Below are 21,063 nucleotides of genomic sequence, written 5' to 3' on the forward strand. Positions count from 1 at the left end.
AACTGGCATGTTTACTAGGCAATCTGGTGGTTTGCTCTGGCTAAACAGTCTACAATGAGTGTGTCACTGCTCTGGTGCTCTCGCACTCTGATGCCCTCACACTCCTGTGCATTTCCTGGCACGGCATTTTGAATGCAAGTTGAATAATTGTAGCATTGGGGTCTTGCTTAATTGTCTAGATTGCCATGGTCCACAACATTATTCCATGAATACACCAGCTTTTTATTTCTTTAATTTCTGGAATTAAATTAGTGAATTCTTCTTGGGAAGCATTTTATTTTATTAAATAGAGTATAGCAAAAGAATATAAATGATTATTAACAAAAGGAAAGGCATCCCTCTTAATTTTTGAACCAGAAAAGATCAAGAACTTTAAGTGACACTTTGATTTTTGTAAAGAAATTGTTTTTGTATTTCCCATTAAGCCTTCTAATTAATTTAGTAAAAGATTCTTGTAAACCCCAGAGATGGAACTTTTGGCAGTCTAAAAATGATTTCTTTCTGCCCAAGGGAAATATAATTCAATTAGTTTATGTAATTCTTTCTAATCATTCATTCTGTATACCAGCCATAGGGATAACAGAGAACCATGTTGTTCAGGCCATTCCCTGTGGAATTCTGCATTTTCATTCCATAAAACTAACTCCAGTACCTGCACAAAGTCTACTAAGTGCCCTTGGGAATGCTTAAGGAGTTCACATTTTCAGTAATGGTAGAACAAATGTCAGAATGACATTAATTTATTTAAAAATGTATTTAACTATATCACTTAGGTGAGCATAAAAGATCACCATCTTGGTTTCAAGCATGACTTAAGTTTTATACTTAAGGACACAATCCATTGAAAATTATAGTAATTTAAACTCTCTGGTGATTTTGACAAATTTTTAATTTTCCATTTGATGCATGATATGAATGCAAAAATAAGTAAGTGAGACTGTTTCAAAATAAGAAGCTTCTGCACAGCAAAGGAAACCATCAACAAAATGTAAAGGCAACCTCTGAACTAAGAGAAAACATTTGCATACCACCTATCTGATAAAGGGTTAATATCCAAAACATATAAGAAACTCATGAAACGCGATGGCAAAAAAAGTAAATAAATTAAACACACACAAATAATCCAATTAAAAAATGGGCAAAGGACTTGAATAAGTTATTCAAAGAAGTCATACAAATGGAAACAAGTACATTAAAATGTGCTCAACATCATTAATCATCAGGGAAAGGCAGATCCAAACCACAATGAAATAAGTTCACAGTTAGGATGTCTATTATAAAAAACTAGAGGCCCGGTGCACAAAATTCGTGCATGGAGGGGGGGGGGTGTCCCTCAGCCCAGCCTGCACCCTCTCCAATCTGGGACCCACAATCCAGGACGGCTGGCTCCCAACTGCTTGCCTGCCTGCCTTCCTGATTGCCCCTAACTGCTTCTGCCTGCCAGCCTGATCACCCCCTAACCACTCCCCTGCCAGCCTGATTGATGCCTAACTGCTCCCCTGCCAGCCTGTTTGCCCCCAAGTTCCCTCCTCTGCCAGCCTGGTCACCCCTAACTGCCCTCCCCTGCAGGGTTGACCACCTCCAACTGCCCTCCCTTGCAGGCCTTGTCCCTCTCAACTGCCCTCCCTTGCAGGCCTGGTGCCTCCCAACTGCCCTCCCCTGCTGGCCATCTTGTGGTGGCCATCTTGTGTCCACATGGGGGCAGGATCTTTGACCACATGGGGGCAGCCATATTGTGTGTTGGAGTGACGGCCAATCTGCATATTACTCTTTTATTAGATAGGATAGAGGCCTGGTGCAGGGGTGGGGGCCAGCTGAAGGGTGTCCCAGATCAGGATGGGGGTTCCCTTGGGGCGTGGGGTGGCCAGAGCAAGGGGCCTGTGGTGGTTTGAAGGCCAGCCACGCCCCTGGTGACCCAAGCAGAGGCCCTGGTATCTGGAATTTATTTACCTTCTACAATTGAAACTTTGTAGCCTGGATCAGAGCCAAGCCTCCTGCTGGCTCCGTGGCCGGCAGCCATTTCTATTGGGGTTAATTCACCTTCTATAATTGAAACTTTGTAGCCTGGAGTGGAGGCCTAGGCTTGCCAGGGCAGGTGGAAAGCTTGGCTTCTTCCATTGCCGGTGGCAATCCTGGCCTGCTCTCTCCAGCTCCGTGGCTGCCGCCATTTCTGTTTGGATTTGTTTACCTTCTATAATTGAAACTTTGTAGCTTGAGTGGAGGCTTAGGCCAGCAAGGGCAGGCGGAAAGCTTGGCTTCCTCCGTTGCCTGTGAAACCTTGCTCTCTGTGGCTATAGCCATCTTGGTTGGGTTTATTTGCATACTCGCTCTGATTGGCTGGTGGGCGTGGCTGGTGGGTGTAGTGAAGGTACAGTCAATTTGCATATTACTCTTTTATTAGGTAGGATACAAGAGATAACAAATGCTAGCAAGGACATGGTGGCAAGGGAACCCTTATATGTTATTGGTAGGAAAGTAAACTGGTATAGCCACTATTAAAACAGTATAGATGTTCCTCACTTCTGGAAATTAAAAAAAAATGTAATTATCATGTGATCACAACTGCATTTCTGGGTATATTTCCAAATAAAATGAAACCATTATCTCAAATATCTGTAGTCCCATGTTTACTGCAGCACTATTCACAATAACCAAGTTATGGAAATAACTCAAGTCTCTATTGATAGAAGATTGCATAAGGAAAATGTAGTATCTATATGTCCACTAAAATATTATTCTGTCTTTTAAAAAAATAAAGAAATCCTGCCATTTATGACAATATTGATAAACCTGGAGAGCATTATGCTAAGTAAAATAAGCCAGACTGAAAGCCAAGTACATACTGCATGGTCTCACTAGTATGTGGAATATTAAAGAAAAAGAAAAGTTAAACTCATAGAAATAGAAGTAGAATGAAGATTTCTAGGCACTAGGGGTGGGGAAATAGGGAAAAGCTGATAAATGGCACAAACTTTCATTTATAAGATGATTATAATATAAAACAGTACATGATTACATAAAACTTATGTAATTTCCCTCAAAATTAAACAATAAAACATTTGACAGAGTATTTCTGCTGACAAAGTTAAATACCTCTTATTGCTAGAAACATATTTTAGTGACTAGAGGAAAGGAATATCAGATATACTTGCATATATTTTTTAATGTTTAACCTCAATTAAATTTTAATGACATTATTAGTCTGACCACTGATAATCAAATTTTACTCTCTATTTCTTAATTTAGAACTGCACATCAACCCCTTGTATGAATCAGAAGTCAGACTATGGCTTTACTTGCATTTGCCCAAGTTGCTACATGGGTGCAAATTGTAAGATAAGTATTGATAGTTCTGCTGAGCGTGAACTGAATATGGACTTCTGTGTTAATGGGGGGATATGTCTTGGTGAATCTGGACACACATTTTACTGCAGGTCAGTGTTTATTTATTCACAATTAACTAAATATATATTTAGTAAAACTTATAAATATCCCTCTAGTAATCCACTCCAAAGATACTAAGTCTAAAAGTAAATTTTTGTCTTAATGTAATCACAATTTGAAATAAAAAATTCTAAAAAAACATTGCTTATATTTTTTCAAATACCATATATCCATATCAATCCCATGTATGACTTTTGAATTTAATCATCCCTTATTTTATAATTATTTCATATCTCCCTTCCTTTGCAAAATTGGGTTTTTAATCATTTAGCACATGCAGATTATTTATTATTATGACTCAGTTATTATTCTTTATTATAAACTGCCTAATGTTCCATTTTATTTATAAAATGTGTGTGTGTGTGTGTGTGTGTGTGTGTGTGTGTGTGTGTGATTTTTTTCTCGTATTTTGTATTTTTAAACATGGATTTTCTTATTTTACTCTGGTGGTCTGATAAAGTATAAAAAGTAAACATGTTTCTAATATCAATAGTAATTACATAAAATAAAATTATAAAAATGATCACTTGACCACAACAAGGGTCCTCCAGTTAATCAGTGCCTGGATTAAGTCATCAGTAGTAAATTAAACAATTATTCACAGTAGATACAATGTTATAAATCAAGATTTGATTCATGGAAAGTCACTAAGTTCAATAAATTAAAACAAAATAGAGATAAGTGAACCTAAAACTAGATAGTATTTGTTCAATCAAGCACCATAAAGCTGCTCTGTAGAATGTTATTTTAGAGGATGTTATCCACGGGATAGTTACAGTGACCTTTCTTAAAGCATGAAGTCAATGGAATTCAAATCAAGATGCCTGCTTCTTTTCCTGAAATATCTCCCAGGGACAAACATAGGCATTCATTACTGCTACAGGGTTATTCAAATTTCATTTAAATAAGAGTCATCTGTCTTCAAAATTTTCACTGCTGATTCAATGTTCTCAAAAGACCCCGAAAGTCTCTGAATGGTGAATGCCTTGGGAGGTTCAGTTTCTAGGTGATTTTCACAGTGACTGTGAGGAGCCATCAGAATTGGTGCCAATTTAACACAGTCCACAGTTTATTTACAAAAGAAAACTCATTTAATAGCAGGAAAGATGTGCAGGTAAAATCATCAGATTTTTGTGGGAGTCAAGGATTAATCTGTGATATATTTATTTAAACCATAATAAAATAATAGTTTTCTTTATTGACAATTATATCAAAACTATTGTTTTGATCAATATTTTACATTAACATTTTTTTAAAATTTAAATTCTTTATTGTTTAAAGTATTACATAAGTCTCCTTTTCCTCCCATTGACCATTCCCCAGCTGCCCCTACGCCCTACCACATGCCCTCACCCCCTTCCCCCGTCTGTGGTCTGTGTCCATTGGTTATGCTCATATGCATGCATACAAGTCCTTTGGTTGATCGCTTACCCCCGCCCCCCCACCCCCCGCCTTCCCTCATAGGTTGGACAATCTGTTCAATGCTTCTACGACTCTGGTTCTATTTTTGCTCATCAGTTTATGTTGTTCATTATATTCCACAAATGAGTGAGATCATGTGATATTTATCTTTCTCTGACTGGCTTATTTCACTTAGCATAATGCTCTCCAGGTCCATCATGCTGTTGCAAATGGTAAAAGTTTCCTCTTTTTTATAGCGGTGTAGTATTCCATTTTGTAAATGTACCACAGTTTTCTAATCCACTCATCTGCAGATGGGCACTTAGGTTGTTTTCAAATCTTCGCTATTGTAAATTGTGCTGCTATGAACTTAGGGGTGCATATATCCTTTCTGATTGATGTTTCTGTTTTCTTAGGATATATTCCTGGAAATCAGATTACTGGGTAAAATGGAAGTTCCATTTTTAACTTTTTGAGGAAACACCATATTGTTTTCCACATTGGCTGCACCAGTCTGCATTCCCACCAGCAATGCACGAGGGTTCCTTTTTCTCCACATCCTCTCCACCACTTGTTGTTTGTTGATTTGTTGATGATACCCATTCTGACAGATGGAAGATGGTACCTCATTATTGTTTTGATTTGCATCTCTAAAATGACTAGTGACTTTGAGCATGTTTTCATATGTCTCATGGCCTTCTGTATGTCCTCTTTCGAAAGTGTCTATTTAGGTCCTTTGCCCATTTTTTTATTGCATTGTTTATCTTCATTTTGTTACATTATATGAGTTCCCTATAAATTTTGGAGATTAAACCCTTATCGGCGATAACATTGTCAAATATGTTCTCCCAATGCAAGTGGGCTTTTTTGTTGTTTTGTTGATGGTTTCTTTTCCTATGCAGAAGCTTTTTATTTTGATGTAGTCCCATTTGTTTATTTTCTCCTTAGTTTCCATTGCCCTAGGAGCTGTATCAGTAAAGATAGCGCTATGACATATGTCTGATATTTTGCTGCCTATGGCCTCTTCTAGGATTTTTATGGTTTTCTGCCTTACGTTTAAGTCTTTATCCACGTTTAGTTTATTTTTGTGTATGGTGTAAGTTGGTGGTCTAGTTTCATTTATTGCATGTATCTGTCCAATTTTCCCAACACCATTTATTGAAGAGACTGTCTTGACTCCATGGTATGCTCTTGCCTCCTTTTTCAAATATTAATGGACCATAATGGCTTGGGTCAATCTCTGGGTTCACTATTCTCTTCTATTGGTCTATATGTCTGTCCTTGGTACCAGCAACAGGCAGTTTTGAGAAGAGTTACTTTGTAGTATAACTTGATATCTGGTATTGTGATTGTTCCAACTTGGTTCTTCTTTCTCAAGATTGCTGCAGGTATTCAGGGTCTTTTTTTATTCCAGATGAATTTTTGGAGATTTTTTCCTAGGTCTTTGAAGTATGCCATTGGTATTTTAATGGGGATTGCAATGAATCTGTAGATTGCTTTGGGTAGTATGGACATTTTAATGATGTTGATTCTACCAATCCATGAACATGGTATATTCTTCCATTTGTTTATGTCTTTCTCTATATCTTTTTTCAGTATCCTGTAGTTTTCTGAGCACAGGTCCTTTAACTCCTTGGTTAAATTTATTCCTAGGTTTCTTAATTTTCTTTGTTGTAATGCTAAATAGGATTTTTTTTTTTTTAGATTCTCTTTCTGTGAATTCATTATTGCTGTATAAAAAAGCCACAAATTTCTGGGTGTTAATTTTGTATCCTGCTACATTGCCGAACTCATTTATTAGTTTGAGTAGATTTTTATGGAGTCTTTAGGGTTTTTTATGTGAAATATCATGTCATCTGTGAATAATGACAATTTGACTTCTTTTTTTTCCAATTTGGATGCCTTTTATTTCTTCTTCTTGTCTGATTGCTATGGCTAGCACTTCCAGTACTATGTTGAACAGGAGTGGTGAAAGTTGGCATCTCTGTCTTGTTTGTGTTCTTAGGGGAAATGGTTTTAGTTTTTGCCTATTGAGTGTGATGTTGGCTATAGTTTGTCATATAAGGCTTTTATTATGTTGAGGTATGATCTCTCTATTCCCACTTTGCTGAGAGTTTTTATCAGAAAAGAGTATGGGATTTTGTCAAATGCCTTTTCTGCATCATTTGATATGATTCTGTTACTTTTGTCTCTCAATTGGTTTATGTGATTTATCACATTTATTGATTTAGGTATATTGTACCACCCTTACATCCCTAGAATAATCCCACTTGGTAATGGTGTATGATCTTTCTAATGCAATGCTGGATCCAATTTGCTAAAATTTTGTAGAGGATTTTAGCATCTATGTTCAGGGGTATTGGCCTGTAATTCTCTTTTTTTTTTTTTTTTTGTGGTATCTTTATCTGGTTTTGGGATTAGGGTAATTCTGGATTCATAGAAAGAGCTTGGAAGTATTCCTTCCTCTAGAAATTTTTTGGAATAGTCTGATAAAAATAGGTTTTAGCTCTTCTTTGATTGTTTGGTAAAACTCTCCTGTGAAGCCTTCTGACCCCGGGCTTTTGTTTGCTGGAAGCTTTTTGATGACTGCTTCAATTTCCTCCATAGTTATCAGCCTGTTGAGATTTTTTTAAATTCTTCTTGATTAAGTTTTGGAAGGTCATATTTTTCTAGGAATATGTCCATTTCCTCTAGGTTGTTTAGTTTGTTGGAGTAGAGTTGTTCATAGTATTTTTTTCAATCTTTAAGTATTTCTATAGGGTCTGTTGTTATTTCGCCTCTTTCATTTCTGATTTAGTTTATTTGGGTCCTCTCTCTTTGCTTCTTGGTAAGTCTGGCTAGAGGTTCATCAATCTTGTTTACCCTTTCAAAGAACCAGCTGGTGGTTTCATTGATCTTTTGTATATATTTTTTTTGTCATTTATTTCTGCTCTGATCTTTATTAGCTCCTTCTGCTCACACTGGGCTTTTCTTGTTGATCTCTTTGCAATTCTTTAAGTTGTAGAGCTAGATAATTTATAAACATTTTTTTCTTGTTTTTTGAGGTAGGCCTGCCAGCTGCCATCTTGGAATCTCCTCTGCATTAAAATGTAATAGAAAAGAAAATCTTACTCTTAAAATTGTGTATTTACCTAAAGCTAAAAAGCTGAAATGAGAATTAAGTATTTAGTATTTGGCATTAAAGAATTGCAATTCAGGAAGAAACCCAAATAATATTCCAATTACAGGGTGAAAACAAGGGGATTTATTGTATATCTTGTTTTGAGAAAAAGGAACAGATTAACTACAATATTCAAGTAAGTCTATAACCATAATTTTTTAAATTACAGTTTATGTCCAATATTATTTTGTACTAGTTTCAGGTTTACAGCATAGTGGTTAGAAAATCATAAACTTTGCAAAGTGTTGCCCCTGATATTTCCAGTACTCATCTGGCACCATACATTGTTATCACAATATTCTTGACCATATTTCTTATGCTCTATTTTACAATCCTGTGACAGTTTTGTAACTACCAACTTGTATTCTTAATCCGTTCACATCTTGGACTCAGTTCCCTCATACCTCTCCCTTCTGGCTGTCTGTGTCAATGAGTTTGTTTCTCTTTTGTTTATTTTGTCTTTAGATTTTGCAAATAAGTAAAATCATTTGGTGTTTGTCTTTTTCTCACTGACTTATTTTACTGAGCATAATACCCTCTAGATCTATCTATACTGTTGCAAATAGTTGGATTCCGTTCTTTTTTACAGCTAAGTAATATTCCATTGTATATAAGTACTACCACTTTTTTATTCACTAGACTATTGGTGAGCACTTGGGTTGATCCCATATCGTGGCTATTGTACATAACTCTGCAATGAACATAGGGGTACATATATTCATTTGAATTAATGTTTTGGGTTCTTTTTGGGGGGATAAATATCCAGAAAATGGAATTGCTGGGACTTAAGCCAGTTCCATTTTTTTAAACAAATATTCATTCTCCATTAATCTTTTTTAAAATATGTTTTTATTGATTTTGGAGAGAGAGAAAGGGGGAGGGAGAGAGAATCATTGATGAAAGAGAAAAATATCTATTGGCTGTCTCCTGTACATGACCTACTGGGGATTGGACTTGCACCTCAGGCATACACCCTGGCTGGGAATCAAACTAGCATGGGATGATGCTCAACCAACTGATCCACACCAGCCAGGGTAGTGATCTCATTTTTAATTTTTTGAGAAACCTAAAAATTTGACTGCACCACTCTGTATTTCCACAACAGTGCATGGGGTTCCTTTTCTCCACATATTTGCTAACACTTGTTGTTTGATAGCCATTCTGACAGGTGTGAGGTGATATCATCTTGTGGTTTTAATTTGCATTTCTCTGATGATCAGTGACATTGAACATCTTTTCATATGTCTATTGGTCATTTATATATCCTCTTTGGAGAAGTGTCTTAGGTCCTTTTTCTATTTTTAAATAGATTGTTTTTTTGATGCTGAGTAGATTAACTTTTTATAAATTTTGGGTATTAACCTCTCATCAGATGTATCATATGCTCTCCCATTTCATAGGTTGTCTTTTTATTTTGTTGATGGTTTCCTTGACTATACAAAATCTTTTATGTTTGATGTAATCCAATTTGTTTATTTTTTCTTTTGTTTCCCTTGCTCAAGGAGATATAGCAGACAAGATATTGCTAAGAGAAATATCAGAGCTTTTACTGCCTATGTTTTTTTGAAGAGTTTAATGGTTTTAAGTCTCACATTTAATATTTAATTTATTTTGAGATTATTTTTATTTATGGTAGAATGTAGTCTAATTTTTGTTTGGGGAGGGGAGGGCTTGCATATATTTGTCTAATTTCCCCAGCAACATCCATTACATAGACTGTCTTTATCCCATTGTATGTTCTTTCCTTTTTTATCAAGTATTAATTGACCATATAGGTGTGGGTTTATTTCTGGGATGTCTATTCTGCTACATTGTTCTATATGTCTGTTTTTAGGCTAGTACCATGATGTTTTGATTGCTATGGTCCTGTAATATAGTTTGATATCAGGTCACATGGTACTTCTTCCAACTTTGTTCTTCTTTCTCAAGAATGCTGAGACTAGTTGGGGTCTTTTTTGGGCCCATATAAATTTTTTTGGAGTATTTGTTCTAGTTCTGAAAAATATGCCATAGATATTATGATAGGAATTACATTGAATCTATAGATTACTTTGGGTAGTAAGGACATTTTAATGATATAACCATAATGTAGATCATTACTGGAGAGGTAGTAGAACATTTCCAACACCTAATCTTATTTTCAGTAATTTATATGTTAGACATTAAAAATGTTTGTGTGAGTTAATTCATATTGCCCAATGAAGAAATATCAGCCTAGCTGGTGTTGCTCAGTGGTTGAACATTAACCTATGAACCAGGAGGTCATGGTTTGATTCCTGGTCAGGACACATCTTTGGCTTGAGGGCTCAATCCCCAGTGTGGGACTTGAGGCAGCCGATCAATGATTCTCATTATTGATGTTTCTATCTCTCTTTCCCTCTCCCTTCCTCTTTGAAATCAGTAAAAATATATTTTAAAAAATAAATATCAAATGAACAATATGAATATTTACAATAAAGAAATAATCATGATTGATAATTGAAGAGATTTTTCAAAGTCTTTGCCATTCACAGACTATATTTGTTAAATAAAATTAATGCAAATATTATTTTGTTCAGAAGATAAAGTATCTTCTGATTGCATTTCTAGTCTTAAACTCAAATGGGTGTTTCTTATCAACTCATAGAATTTTGGGACTCAACTAGATTATAGAGATCACTTCTAGTCATCTAGTTTTCACAGAGAGGAAGAAATAAAGGCCTAAGAAGGTCTGTACTCTGTCAACTGCCTGCAGAGTCATAATCAGTGTGAAAGTCAATACTAGAATCCAATTCATTGCTCCTTTATTTTCATTTGAGTACCTCCTATTTAAAATACAATAGAAATGTATAAATGTGGTAAAAATAGAAGAAACATATAGTAAAATATCATGACTGTTCTCTAGATGCAGTTAAGCATCTGTACTTCATATTCTGGTGCAAAGATTAAACACACTAATGACTTTGTTCAGTTTAATAATAGCTGCTTTCAGAAGTCTATCAGTATTATTAACCATGTGTAGCAGTTTAATAGCATTTTAATGTGTGCAAGTTTTATTAAACCATAAAAACTATGTTGAAATTACACTAAAACCCAAATTAGAATCACACGGCAGAAGACCAACAGAGGACTACAGAAATAAATAAAAACATTTTAGACAACTTTTTTCCTCTGGCACCAATATAGATCATAAAGAATATAGCAAATAATTTATAAAACAGTGCACTGAGACACAAAGATAGTTGTTTTTGTTTTTAACATGTAAAATCCTGTTCAGGCAAATTTTTCCTTGGTGGCCTCCACCTGTTACTTTGCAGAACACCTTTCCACCCTACAGTTTCAAATGTCCCTTCACTCTGCTATTGCCTTCCAGTTTCAACTCTCCTTGTTCATTGCCTCCATATTCCTGAAGTACTTCATTCTTGCCCTTCTCATTCATCTAAATTCATTACACTTTCTGTCATGAACTAAGCAATAATTACTTAACGGTATTAAATGTATTATGTTAAAAGACTGGTAAACTTAATGTTTGATTCCTCACATTGATATCTTTCCTTTGCAAAAAATTCAAGAAAGTCAGTAAAATTTAATGAATTTTTAATTATAGCATCTCAGCAACTGTCACATATGTTAAATGAAACAGCTGAAAAGAATAAGCTGTACTTAATTCCCTTATATCATAATTGAGAAAGAGTAGATTCTATTTCTTTATATCCTTGGATAGAAAAATCAGGAATGAAGGCTAAGAGATTGTAGGTTACAGTGTAAGGGTATTAATTCTACAATAATCATTTGCAGCAATCATAAATCAACTTTGCTGCAAATTATTGGCTTTATGACTTTGAACAACCACAGTTAGGTGACTTTTGATTGTTTAGATATTGTATTCCAAAAATACAGATTGACCATATATATTTTAAATTAACAACTTCCTTTTTTTTCTAGCCTCCGAAAAATAAACCTTTCACCAAGAATTAAAAATAATACAACAATTATAAGAATTTATTTATAAGAAAAACAAATTCCATTATTTTGTCTTATAAACTATTGCAAGGATTAACATAATAAGAAGGTCTCACTTTCCTTACTAGGTCTACTATAGGAACATCATATTTGCTATTTTAGTACATTGCTTCAGAAGATGAAGAGACTCAATTTAAAATATGAACCTGTTTTGCTTGTCATATGTAAAGTGTTATGTTTAATAATTATGACATCATTTCAACTTAAATGTATATTTTTATTCATCAAATTTTGCTATATTAAAATGTATAGTTATATGTCCTTATTTATTTTCAATTTAATTTCATAATTATAAGGACTCCTTTTGATGACCCTGAGTCATCACAATCTTTATAACTAATCATTAAATATTTTTTTAATGTTTATGCTTTCAAATCAATCATTGGAATTTCTAGTTTCCTTGCAATGTTTGTTAAATTATACATTTTATAATTACCCTACAAATTAGGTGAACCACTAATTTTTTTAACATTTGATTACATATTTTTCAAATACTATTGATAAATTAAGTTACTCTAAAATATAATTTTACTAAGTAAACATTTTATTATTATGTAGAATTTATTATTAAAGTTGAATCACATTAAAATTTGCATATTTCTAGATTTTGCATTACCTTTGAAATTGAATTTAAACATAATGCATTGCGTTTTCTTCTCTGTATAGCACTGTTATAATAAAAGCTTTTATTTGTCATTAAATAAGCAAATAAGTGAAACTATATTATCAATGGTAAGCATTTGTATTATAGTTATTATAGTTTGTCTTTCAACAAATGACCTGTCAAATATGACCAAGTCATTCACTTTTTAAAAGATAAGACAAACACTGGAGTAAAGATAGTCTATTCAATAAATGGCATTGGGAAAATTAGGCAGATACATGCAAAAAAAAGAAACTAGATCACCTTTTTACTCCATACACAAGAATAAACTCAAAATGGATTAAAGATTTAAATGTTAGACTGAAAACATAAAAATCCTAGAAAAAACAAACAAACATAGGCAGTAAAATCTTGGACATTTCTCATAGTAATAGTTTTTCTGATACATTGCCCCTGGCAAGGGAAACAAAAGAAAAAAATAAACAAATGGGACTACAGCAAATTAAAAACTTTTTATACACCAAAGGAAACCATTAACAAAATGAAAAGACAACCCACCAAATGGGAGACCATAATTCGCCACTACATCTGATAAGGGATTGATATCCAAAATTTAAAAGGAACTTATAAAAACTCAACACACACACACACACACACACAAAAATCCAATTAAGAAATGGACAAAAGACCTGAAGAAACACTTCTCCAAAGGGGACATATAGATGGCCAATAAACACATGAAAGGATGCTCATTGTCACTAATCATCAGAGAGATGCAAATTAAAACCAAAATGAGATACCACCTCACACCTGCCTGAATGGCTATCATCAATAAATCAAGAAAAACGTTGGAGAGGTTGTTGGTGGGAATGCAGATTGGTGTAGCCACTGTGAAAAGCAGTATGGAGTCACCTTTAAAAATTGAAAATAGAACTGCCTTATGACCCAGCAATTCCACTTCTGGGAATACATCCAAAGAAACCATAAACACTAATTTGAAAAATATAGATGCACCCCTATGTTCACTACAGCATTATTTACAATAGCCAAGATTTGGAAGCATCCTACGTGCCCATCAGTAGATAAGTGAATAAAAAAAAAAAACAAAAACTGTGGTACATTTTCACAATGAAATACTACTTAGCTTTAAATAAGAAGGAAATCTTACATTTTGTGACTGCATGGATGGATCTGGAGAGAATTATGCTAAGTGAAATAAACCAGGCAGAGAAAGACAAGTACCATATGATTTCACTTTATCTGAAATCTAATAAATAAAACAAACTAGCAAGGTAGAGACAGACTCATAGATACAGAGAACAGACTGACAGCTATCAGAGGGAAGGGACTTGAGGGCTGGGTTAGAAAGGTGAAGGATTTAAGCAAAGAAAAATAAAGACTCATGGACAAAGACAACAATGTGGTGATTGCAACAGGGAAAGGGGGAGGGAGGAGGTAGAAGAAGATAAAGAGGGGGAAAATGGTGATGGAAGGAGACTTGACATGGGGTGGTCAAAACACAATACAATATATAGATGATATTGTAGAATTGTATACCTAAAACATATATAATTTTATTAACCAACTAGAGGCCTGGTGCACAAAATTTGTGCACGGGGGGTGGGTTCTCCTTAGCCTGACCTGCACCCTCTTCAATCCAGGAGTTCTCAGGGGATGTCCAACTGCCAGTTTAGGCCTGATCCCTGTGGAATCGGGCCTAAACTGGCAGTTGGACATCCCTCTTGTATTCTGGGACATCTGGCTCCTAACTGCTCACCTGCCTGCCTGCCTTAACCACTCTGCCTGCCTGCCTGATCCCCCTAACTGTCCCCCCCTGCCAGCCTGATCCCCTTAACTGCCCTCCCCTGCTGGCCTGGTCACCCCTATTAACTTTATTTTTTAATCTTATCCCCTTCACACACAATTGTATTTGACGTCTTTATTGGCTTTTCCCTCTCACACAATTTTTCTCTCTCCTTTATGTAACACTTTTTCCTACTGATTCATCATTTATAAACTTTTCTTTCCTCCTTATTTCCTACTTCTGTTCCATCATCCTTTTTCCCATCTTTCTTCTACCCTCCCTTCCTCCACACATTCCTTCTTTCCTTTATCTTTACCCCTGCCCTCCCTCCCCTTTTCCTTCCTTCCCACCTTAATTTTTTTTTCTTCACTTTCTCCTTCAGACCTGTTTTGCTCCCTCCCCCATTTCTTCCTTCTTCCCATTCTACTTTTAAACTCTACCAGCTCCCCTTTAAAATTTTTCTTCCCTCCCTCTTTCTCTCTCATCCTACCTTTCCCATACATTCTTCTCTACTTCCTTCCACTGTTTTAATATCTATCTATCTATCTACTTGCCTAATTATTCACTATCATTTATCTTTTTTCTTTTCTGACTCCTACTTTTAAAATCTGTCCCCAGTATACAACTATACTTGATTTTCATTATAGCTCCTATAGTTCACTTTATACATCCTCTTTCCTTCTTTAACTCTGCTGTCTACTGATTCCTTTATAAAGTTCTTCCCTCCCTCCTTCCTTTTTTTCCCCCCACCAAGCAATTCTATTGGTTTAAGATAAGCTGTATATGAGGTAATAAAGCCGCCTGGAGGGGGAGGGATGGGAGGCATGGAGGCGGGGCCAGGTCATCTGTCCAGAAATCATGTCCCCATTTTTGCATCTCTGGTAGGTAGGGCAAGGCTGGCATCTCCACAGATCCCAGAGCAGATAAGGGGTGGGGGAGAGAGAATGGGTGAAAACAGAGAGAGAGAAAGAGAGAAAGAGAGCGAGAGAGAGAGAGAGAAACAGAATAGTCATATATGTGTCTGAGAGAGAGAGAATGTATATATGTCTATAGAGAAACAATAGCTGTGTATGTATCTATGAGAGAGAGAAACAGAATAGTTGTGTATGTGTCTATGAGAGAGAGAGAGGATCTGAAAGATAGGGTTCTGGGTGTGTTTCTGTGTAAGAAATGGGGAGAGAAAAAATTGAAAAGAAGAGAAAAGGGAGATAGACCCCACCTTCCTTTAGGGGACCCCCTTTTCTTTCCCCATTTGCCCTTCTCCATCTTGTGCTTCTCCTGTGTCTGGGGCTTGTCCTCTGGATGCATTTGTCCTCTCATCAAGAGTCACCTCATGAGCCCCACCCTGTGGCCCTGAGGGGTGAGATCAGTTGGAAGTGTCAGAATGATTGCTCCCTGGTCCTTCTGTTGGGGACGTCACTGAGGACAGGGTCACAGCCTCCTGCCAGCCGCCATTTGCCCTCATTTCCCGAGGGCTGTACATCGGCCTCCCCTGAGGTTATCTCCATAGCCCCTGGGCCTATCGAGTGTTGGAGTGATTCCACCTGGGAAGCAGGATAGGAATCTCCGTTGAGCCTGGGCATACCCAGAAACATCTCTCAGGATCCTGAAAGATTGAAAGAACTGCCAGAGCCTGTGGAGGAAGGGGTTGTCAGGGAGCTGGTGCAGCTGTGGCCCCCTGGGTGACAGACACGGCAGTCTTAATGGCATAGATGTTTGCCTCCTCTTGAAACTTAACGATATTTTTCTTAGATGGAATCTGCTTGTTACCAAACCAGTTGGAGACCTGAGAGACAGTGATGCCACACTTCTTGGCGAGCTCCTCCTTAACCTCCTCACTGGGATATGGGTTACTCAGGTGGGAATAGAAATACTCGTTTAGGACCTCGGTGGCCTGTTTGCTGAAGTTCCAGCATTTCCAGGAACCAGGAGTGTAGGATCATGACGGCCTCGCAGGTGCTCTGCTTGAGCTGCATCTGGATGGCACTGAACTTACAGTGGATGATGCTCACCATCCGCTCCATCTCCTTGGGTGCCACGGGCCTCGTGTGGCTCTGCTCCCTCAGCAGGTTCATGACGTGGTTCGTAAACTCGTTACATGCCTGCTCATACTTCTCCAGCTCCGGGTGGTAGATATGGTGAATCTGGGCAAGTTTGCTGTGATAGTCTGAGTGTTCGATGGAGTTTTCAGGGGATGTGCTGCCCCCGGAAGCTGCTGCCTCTGAGCCCCACCCCCCCCTCCCCCCCACTTTCTCAGGCCCAGCCACACCTTCTGCCAGAAGCATGTTATCCAAGCACATAAGCTGGGGGTCCACCGGCTCCTCCTCCTGGGAGCTTCGGATGCTGAGGCCAGTCTTCTTCTTGATCTCACACAGGACGCTAAAGAGCGCGGGCTTCATTGGGTGGCAGTTTAGGGCGTGTTTCTTGGCCTGGGCCTTGTCCAGGCTCTGGTCCATGATGGTCATTATCTGCTGCAGAATATCCCTGATGTCTTGCTTCCCTCTGCCTCCCAGATTCCCCCCCCCCCACCATCCCCACTGGGAGGCTCGCCAGGGCCCCCAGGCTCCCCACCCACCAGCCTCAGGCCCCCCGTCCCCCCCCCTGGAGGGGCGACCCTAGCAGCTGCTCCTCCATAGTGGGGGGGGGGGCTGAGGTGCCCTCCCTGTTCCGCCCCTCCCCGCCTGGTTACTTCCCCCCAAACTCACCAGGGCTGCTGCTCCCTCCACCCTGACCCCTTCCCCATTCTCCATCTCCTGGCTCCCCTGGGGGTTCACCCCAGCTCTGAAGGGAGAGCTGGGGTACCGGTTGAGCCCCCCACAGGAGACCGCAGCCCCCGGCGGCAGAGAAAATGGAGCCAGAGAGAGGAGGCCCAGGCGGGGGTGTGTGTGAAAGAGAGGGAGGAGCCCTCCCTCCCTCCTTAAAGCTTCTGTTGGGGAGGGGCGTTAACCCCCAGCCCAAGGCTCAGGCCCAGCTAGGTGTTCACTGCCCCCCCTTCTCCGGCCTCCCCGCCACCCTCCTGCTCCTATTCCCTGCCCGGGACACCCAGCCCAGCAAGGGTGGCCGAGGCCAGCGCAGCCCGGGCGCTGCTGCCGCAAAGCAGGAGCACCTCCACCCAGAAGGCCTCGCACCCTCCACCCCTCCATCTGGGGACCTGCCAACGGCCCGCACCAGGCGTCTGCGTGGTGCTCCCTGCTCGGTGCTGCCTGAGTCCTGCCCCTCGCCAGCTTGTTCCCTTTCTGTATTTCTGTTTCTGCTCTAGGCCTGTCTGAATGCAGGCCTGCCTTCCTCTCCCTCTCCTCTCTTATCCCCTCCTATTGTATCCTATCCTACCCCGGGCCTTGCAGCTGCCTGAGCAGAGGCGGGGATACAGTCTGCTGATCCAGTCGTGACCGTTATGGTGTAACATATAATTACCATATTCCTCTCTTATTATATAGGATGTCATCCCAGTAAATTCAATAAAAATAATAATAACGCAGATAAGCTTAGATAATTTTTTAATTTTTTAAATATTTTTTTTATTGATTTCAGAGAGTAAGGGAGAGGGAGAGACAGAAACATCAATGATGACAGAGAATCATTGATAGGCTGCCTCCTGCATGCCCCCCACTGAGGACTGACCCCACAACCTGGACATATGCCCTTACTGGGAATCAAACCATGAGTTCTATTTCACCAAGTTAAGTTTTGTGGGTTTTTTTTCATACAAATGTAGGTTTATTTCAATAGAGACATGCTGAATACAAAGGTATTCAAAGGATAAATATTAAATTAAGAAGAAAGACACTGAGTTAAGTTTTAAATATATAACTTTTCATTTCACTTGGGGACACAATTAAAGTCTATTTAATTTATTATCACATTTAAATAAAATAAAATAAGACCACTCTCATTTGGTCTGCTAAGTACATGTATACTAAAGTACATATCTTCTCTCATAAAATTGTACTGAAAATTGGTAATTGCTATGCTTTTTAGGCAAATACTCATTAACTTTAAAATATGATTAGAATAAGGATAAACATGAATTTCATTATAAACCTAATTATTATTTAATTTAATTCAGCAAGCATTTTTTGGAAAACCACTCTGTACAAAACAATATCCTTGATTTTGGAATATCAAAGTTTAAAAGTCATAGCTTCATCTATATTCCCTTAATATAGTTCCTGTAAATAATACAGATTGTAGCAGAAGATAATAGTTATGTGACAAATTTTTATAGGATTATTATGTCATTTCAAAATTAAAGTTAGTATTAATCACAAATATGTGATTTTTTTTTGTATAACTTTAAATATTTAAGAATATTCAACAGAAAAGATAAATACAGACACATAACCAAATCAAATTCTGTAGGATGAAGTAGAAATAGCATTATGGGTTAAAGTATCTTTATTATCTGTACATGGCCTTGAAATGTCTATCAAGTTGAAAAAAGCCAAAGAGGAGCACATATAATCAACATATGTAATGTGAGAGTCACTATTTCTTGGAGCCAAAGAGTCACTATTTCTTGGAGCCAAAGAGTCACTATTTCTTGGAACAAAGAGTACTCTGTAAATGGAGATTAAACCCTTATCGGTGATAACATTGGCAAATATGTTCTCCCATGCAGTGGGCTTTCTTGTTGTTTTGTTGATGGTTTCTTTTGCTATGCAAAAGCTTTTTATTTGTATGTACTGCTATTTGTTTATTTTCTCTTTAGTTTCCATTGCCCTAGGAACTATATCAGTGAAAATATTGTTATGACAAATGTCTGAGATTTTGCTGCCTGTGGATTCCTCTAATATTTTTATGGTTTCCCATCTTATGTTTAAGTCTTTTATCTATTTTGAGTTTATTTTTTTTGTATGTTGTAAGTTGGTGGTCTAGTTTCTTTTTTTTTTTTTTTGCGTGTATCTGTCCGATTTTCCCAACACCATTTGTTGAAGAGACTATCTTGACTCCATTGTATATTCTTGCCTTCTTTTTCAAATATTAATTGAGCATAGTGGTTTGGGTCAACTTCTGGTTCTCTATTCTATTCCATTGGTCTATACTAGTATGTCTGTTTTTGTGCCAGTACCAGGGAGTTTGAGAACAGTGGCTTTGTAATACAGCTTGATATCTGGTATTGAAATCACTCCTACTTTGTTCTTCTTTCTCAGGATTGTTGCAGCTATTCGGGGTCTTTATTTATTCCAGATGAACTTTTGGAGAGTTCATTCTAAGTCTGTGAAATATGCCGTTGGTATTTTAATGGGGATTGCATTGAATCTATAGATTACTTTGAGTAGTATGGACATTTTAATGATGTTGATTCTACCAATCCATGAACACGGTATGTTCTTCCATCTGTTTATGTCGTCCTCTATCTCTTTTTTCAGTGTCCTATAGTTTTCCAAGTACAGGTCTTTTATCTCCTTAGTTAAGTTTATTCCTAGGTATCTTAATTTTTTGGTGTGATGGTAAATGGGATTGTTTCTTTAATCTCTCTTTCTGTAAGTTCACTATTGGTGTATAAAAATTCCATAGATTTATTGGCATTAATTTTGTATCCTGCTACATTGCTGAATTAATTTATTAAGTCTAATAATTTTTTTATGGAGTCTTCAGGGTTTTCTGTGTACAGTACCATGTAATCTGAGAATAATTACAGTTTTACATCTTCTTTTCCAATTTGGATACCTTTTATTTCTTCTTCTTGTTTAATTGCTATGGCTAGCACTTCCAGTACTATGTTGAACAGGAGTGATGAAAGTGGACCTCCCTGTCTCGTTCCTGTTCTTAGGTGAAATGGTTTTAGTTTTTGCCCATTCTATTACTTAAGTTTACATGATGGATTAAGAAATGCAAGGAATCACATCCATGCACTATACTTTAAACTCATTTAAAATGCATTTTCAGAATTATTTATAGAAAGTAAAAATATATTTTTATTTTAAAATTTATATGATCAATATTAATTTTATTAATATAAACCAATGTTCAAAAATATAGATAAGCCCTATCTCCTAAATTTGGTTATCCAGATGAGATGCTAATATATAAGATATTAAATATACCACTTTTGTCACTTTGTTTTAGAGGCACAATATTAGCATGCTTTGGGAATATAACGATACCTATAAAGGTCACTGACCATTATATTTTGTTTTTCTTTTTTCAGTTAGATTATCTCTGAAAAAGTACCCATTTAATTCCATACCCATATGTTCATGAAATGTATTTAGATAAACTTTGGGGACACAAAGTGTCTGTGAACATTAATTTAATAACTTTGAACCAGGAGCCATTTATGGAGATTACTTTTTTTGGATCAATTCTGTCTATAACTTCAGTGTTTTATCCCTTAATAAAATTAACCCTACTACCGTGAACTCTTGAAAAGTAAGGCTATTCTTAACTTTATATTCACTTAAATTTTTTTGCTTGCATCTGAATCTGATACTTCTTCTTTTGGCTAATTGTTTGCCTTTAGACCCTGCACAGCACATATCACAATGTTTGGTGTTTAGAAGACAGAACTGACTCATCTAATTGGGATTTAGTAGGCAGAAACTAAACTCCATCAGATTTTTCTCCTTATTTGAAACCCTACAATGCTTTATAGAAGTAACTATATTTTTTACCATCATGGAGAGTATTGACAATGAATGTAAAAGC

The 21,063-nt window shown here is 37.2% G+C and overlaps 1 protein-coding gene and 1 pseudogene across 2 annotated transcripts in view; one reads left to right on the forward strand and one right to left on the reverse strand.

Moving 5' to 3' along the window:
* Nucleotides 1-21,063, forward strand: part of EYS (eyes shut homolog) — a gene marked incomplete at its 5' end in the record, with an annotated part of 1,363,978 nt that overhangs the window by 504,812 nt on the left and 838,103 nt on the right. Inside the window, 1 exon segment of the mRNA XM_079781621.1 lies at nucleotides 3,247-3,434. Within this exon segment, the coding sequence (XP_079637747.1) occupies nucleotides 3,247-3,434 (188 nt within the window).
* LOC307105531 (pre-B-cell leukemia transcription factor 2-like) lies at nucleotides 15,782-17,049 on the reverse strand (annotated as a pseudogene). Its single transcript has one exon. The product of its transcript is annotated as a pre-B-cell leukemia transcription factor 2-like (transcript).

This window comes from Cnephaeus nilssonii (genome assembly GCF_951640355.1).
Source record: "Cnephaeus nilssonii genome assembly, chromosome: 9".
In the NCBI taxonomy this organism is placed as follows: domain Eukaryota; kingdom Metazoa; phylum Chordata; class Mammalia; order Chiroptera; family Vespertilionidae; genus Cnephaeus; species Cnephaeus nilssonii.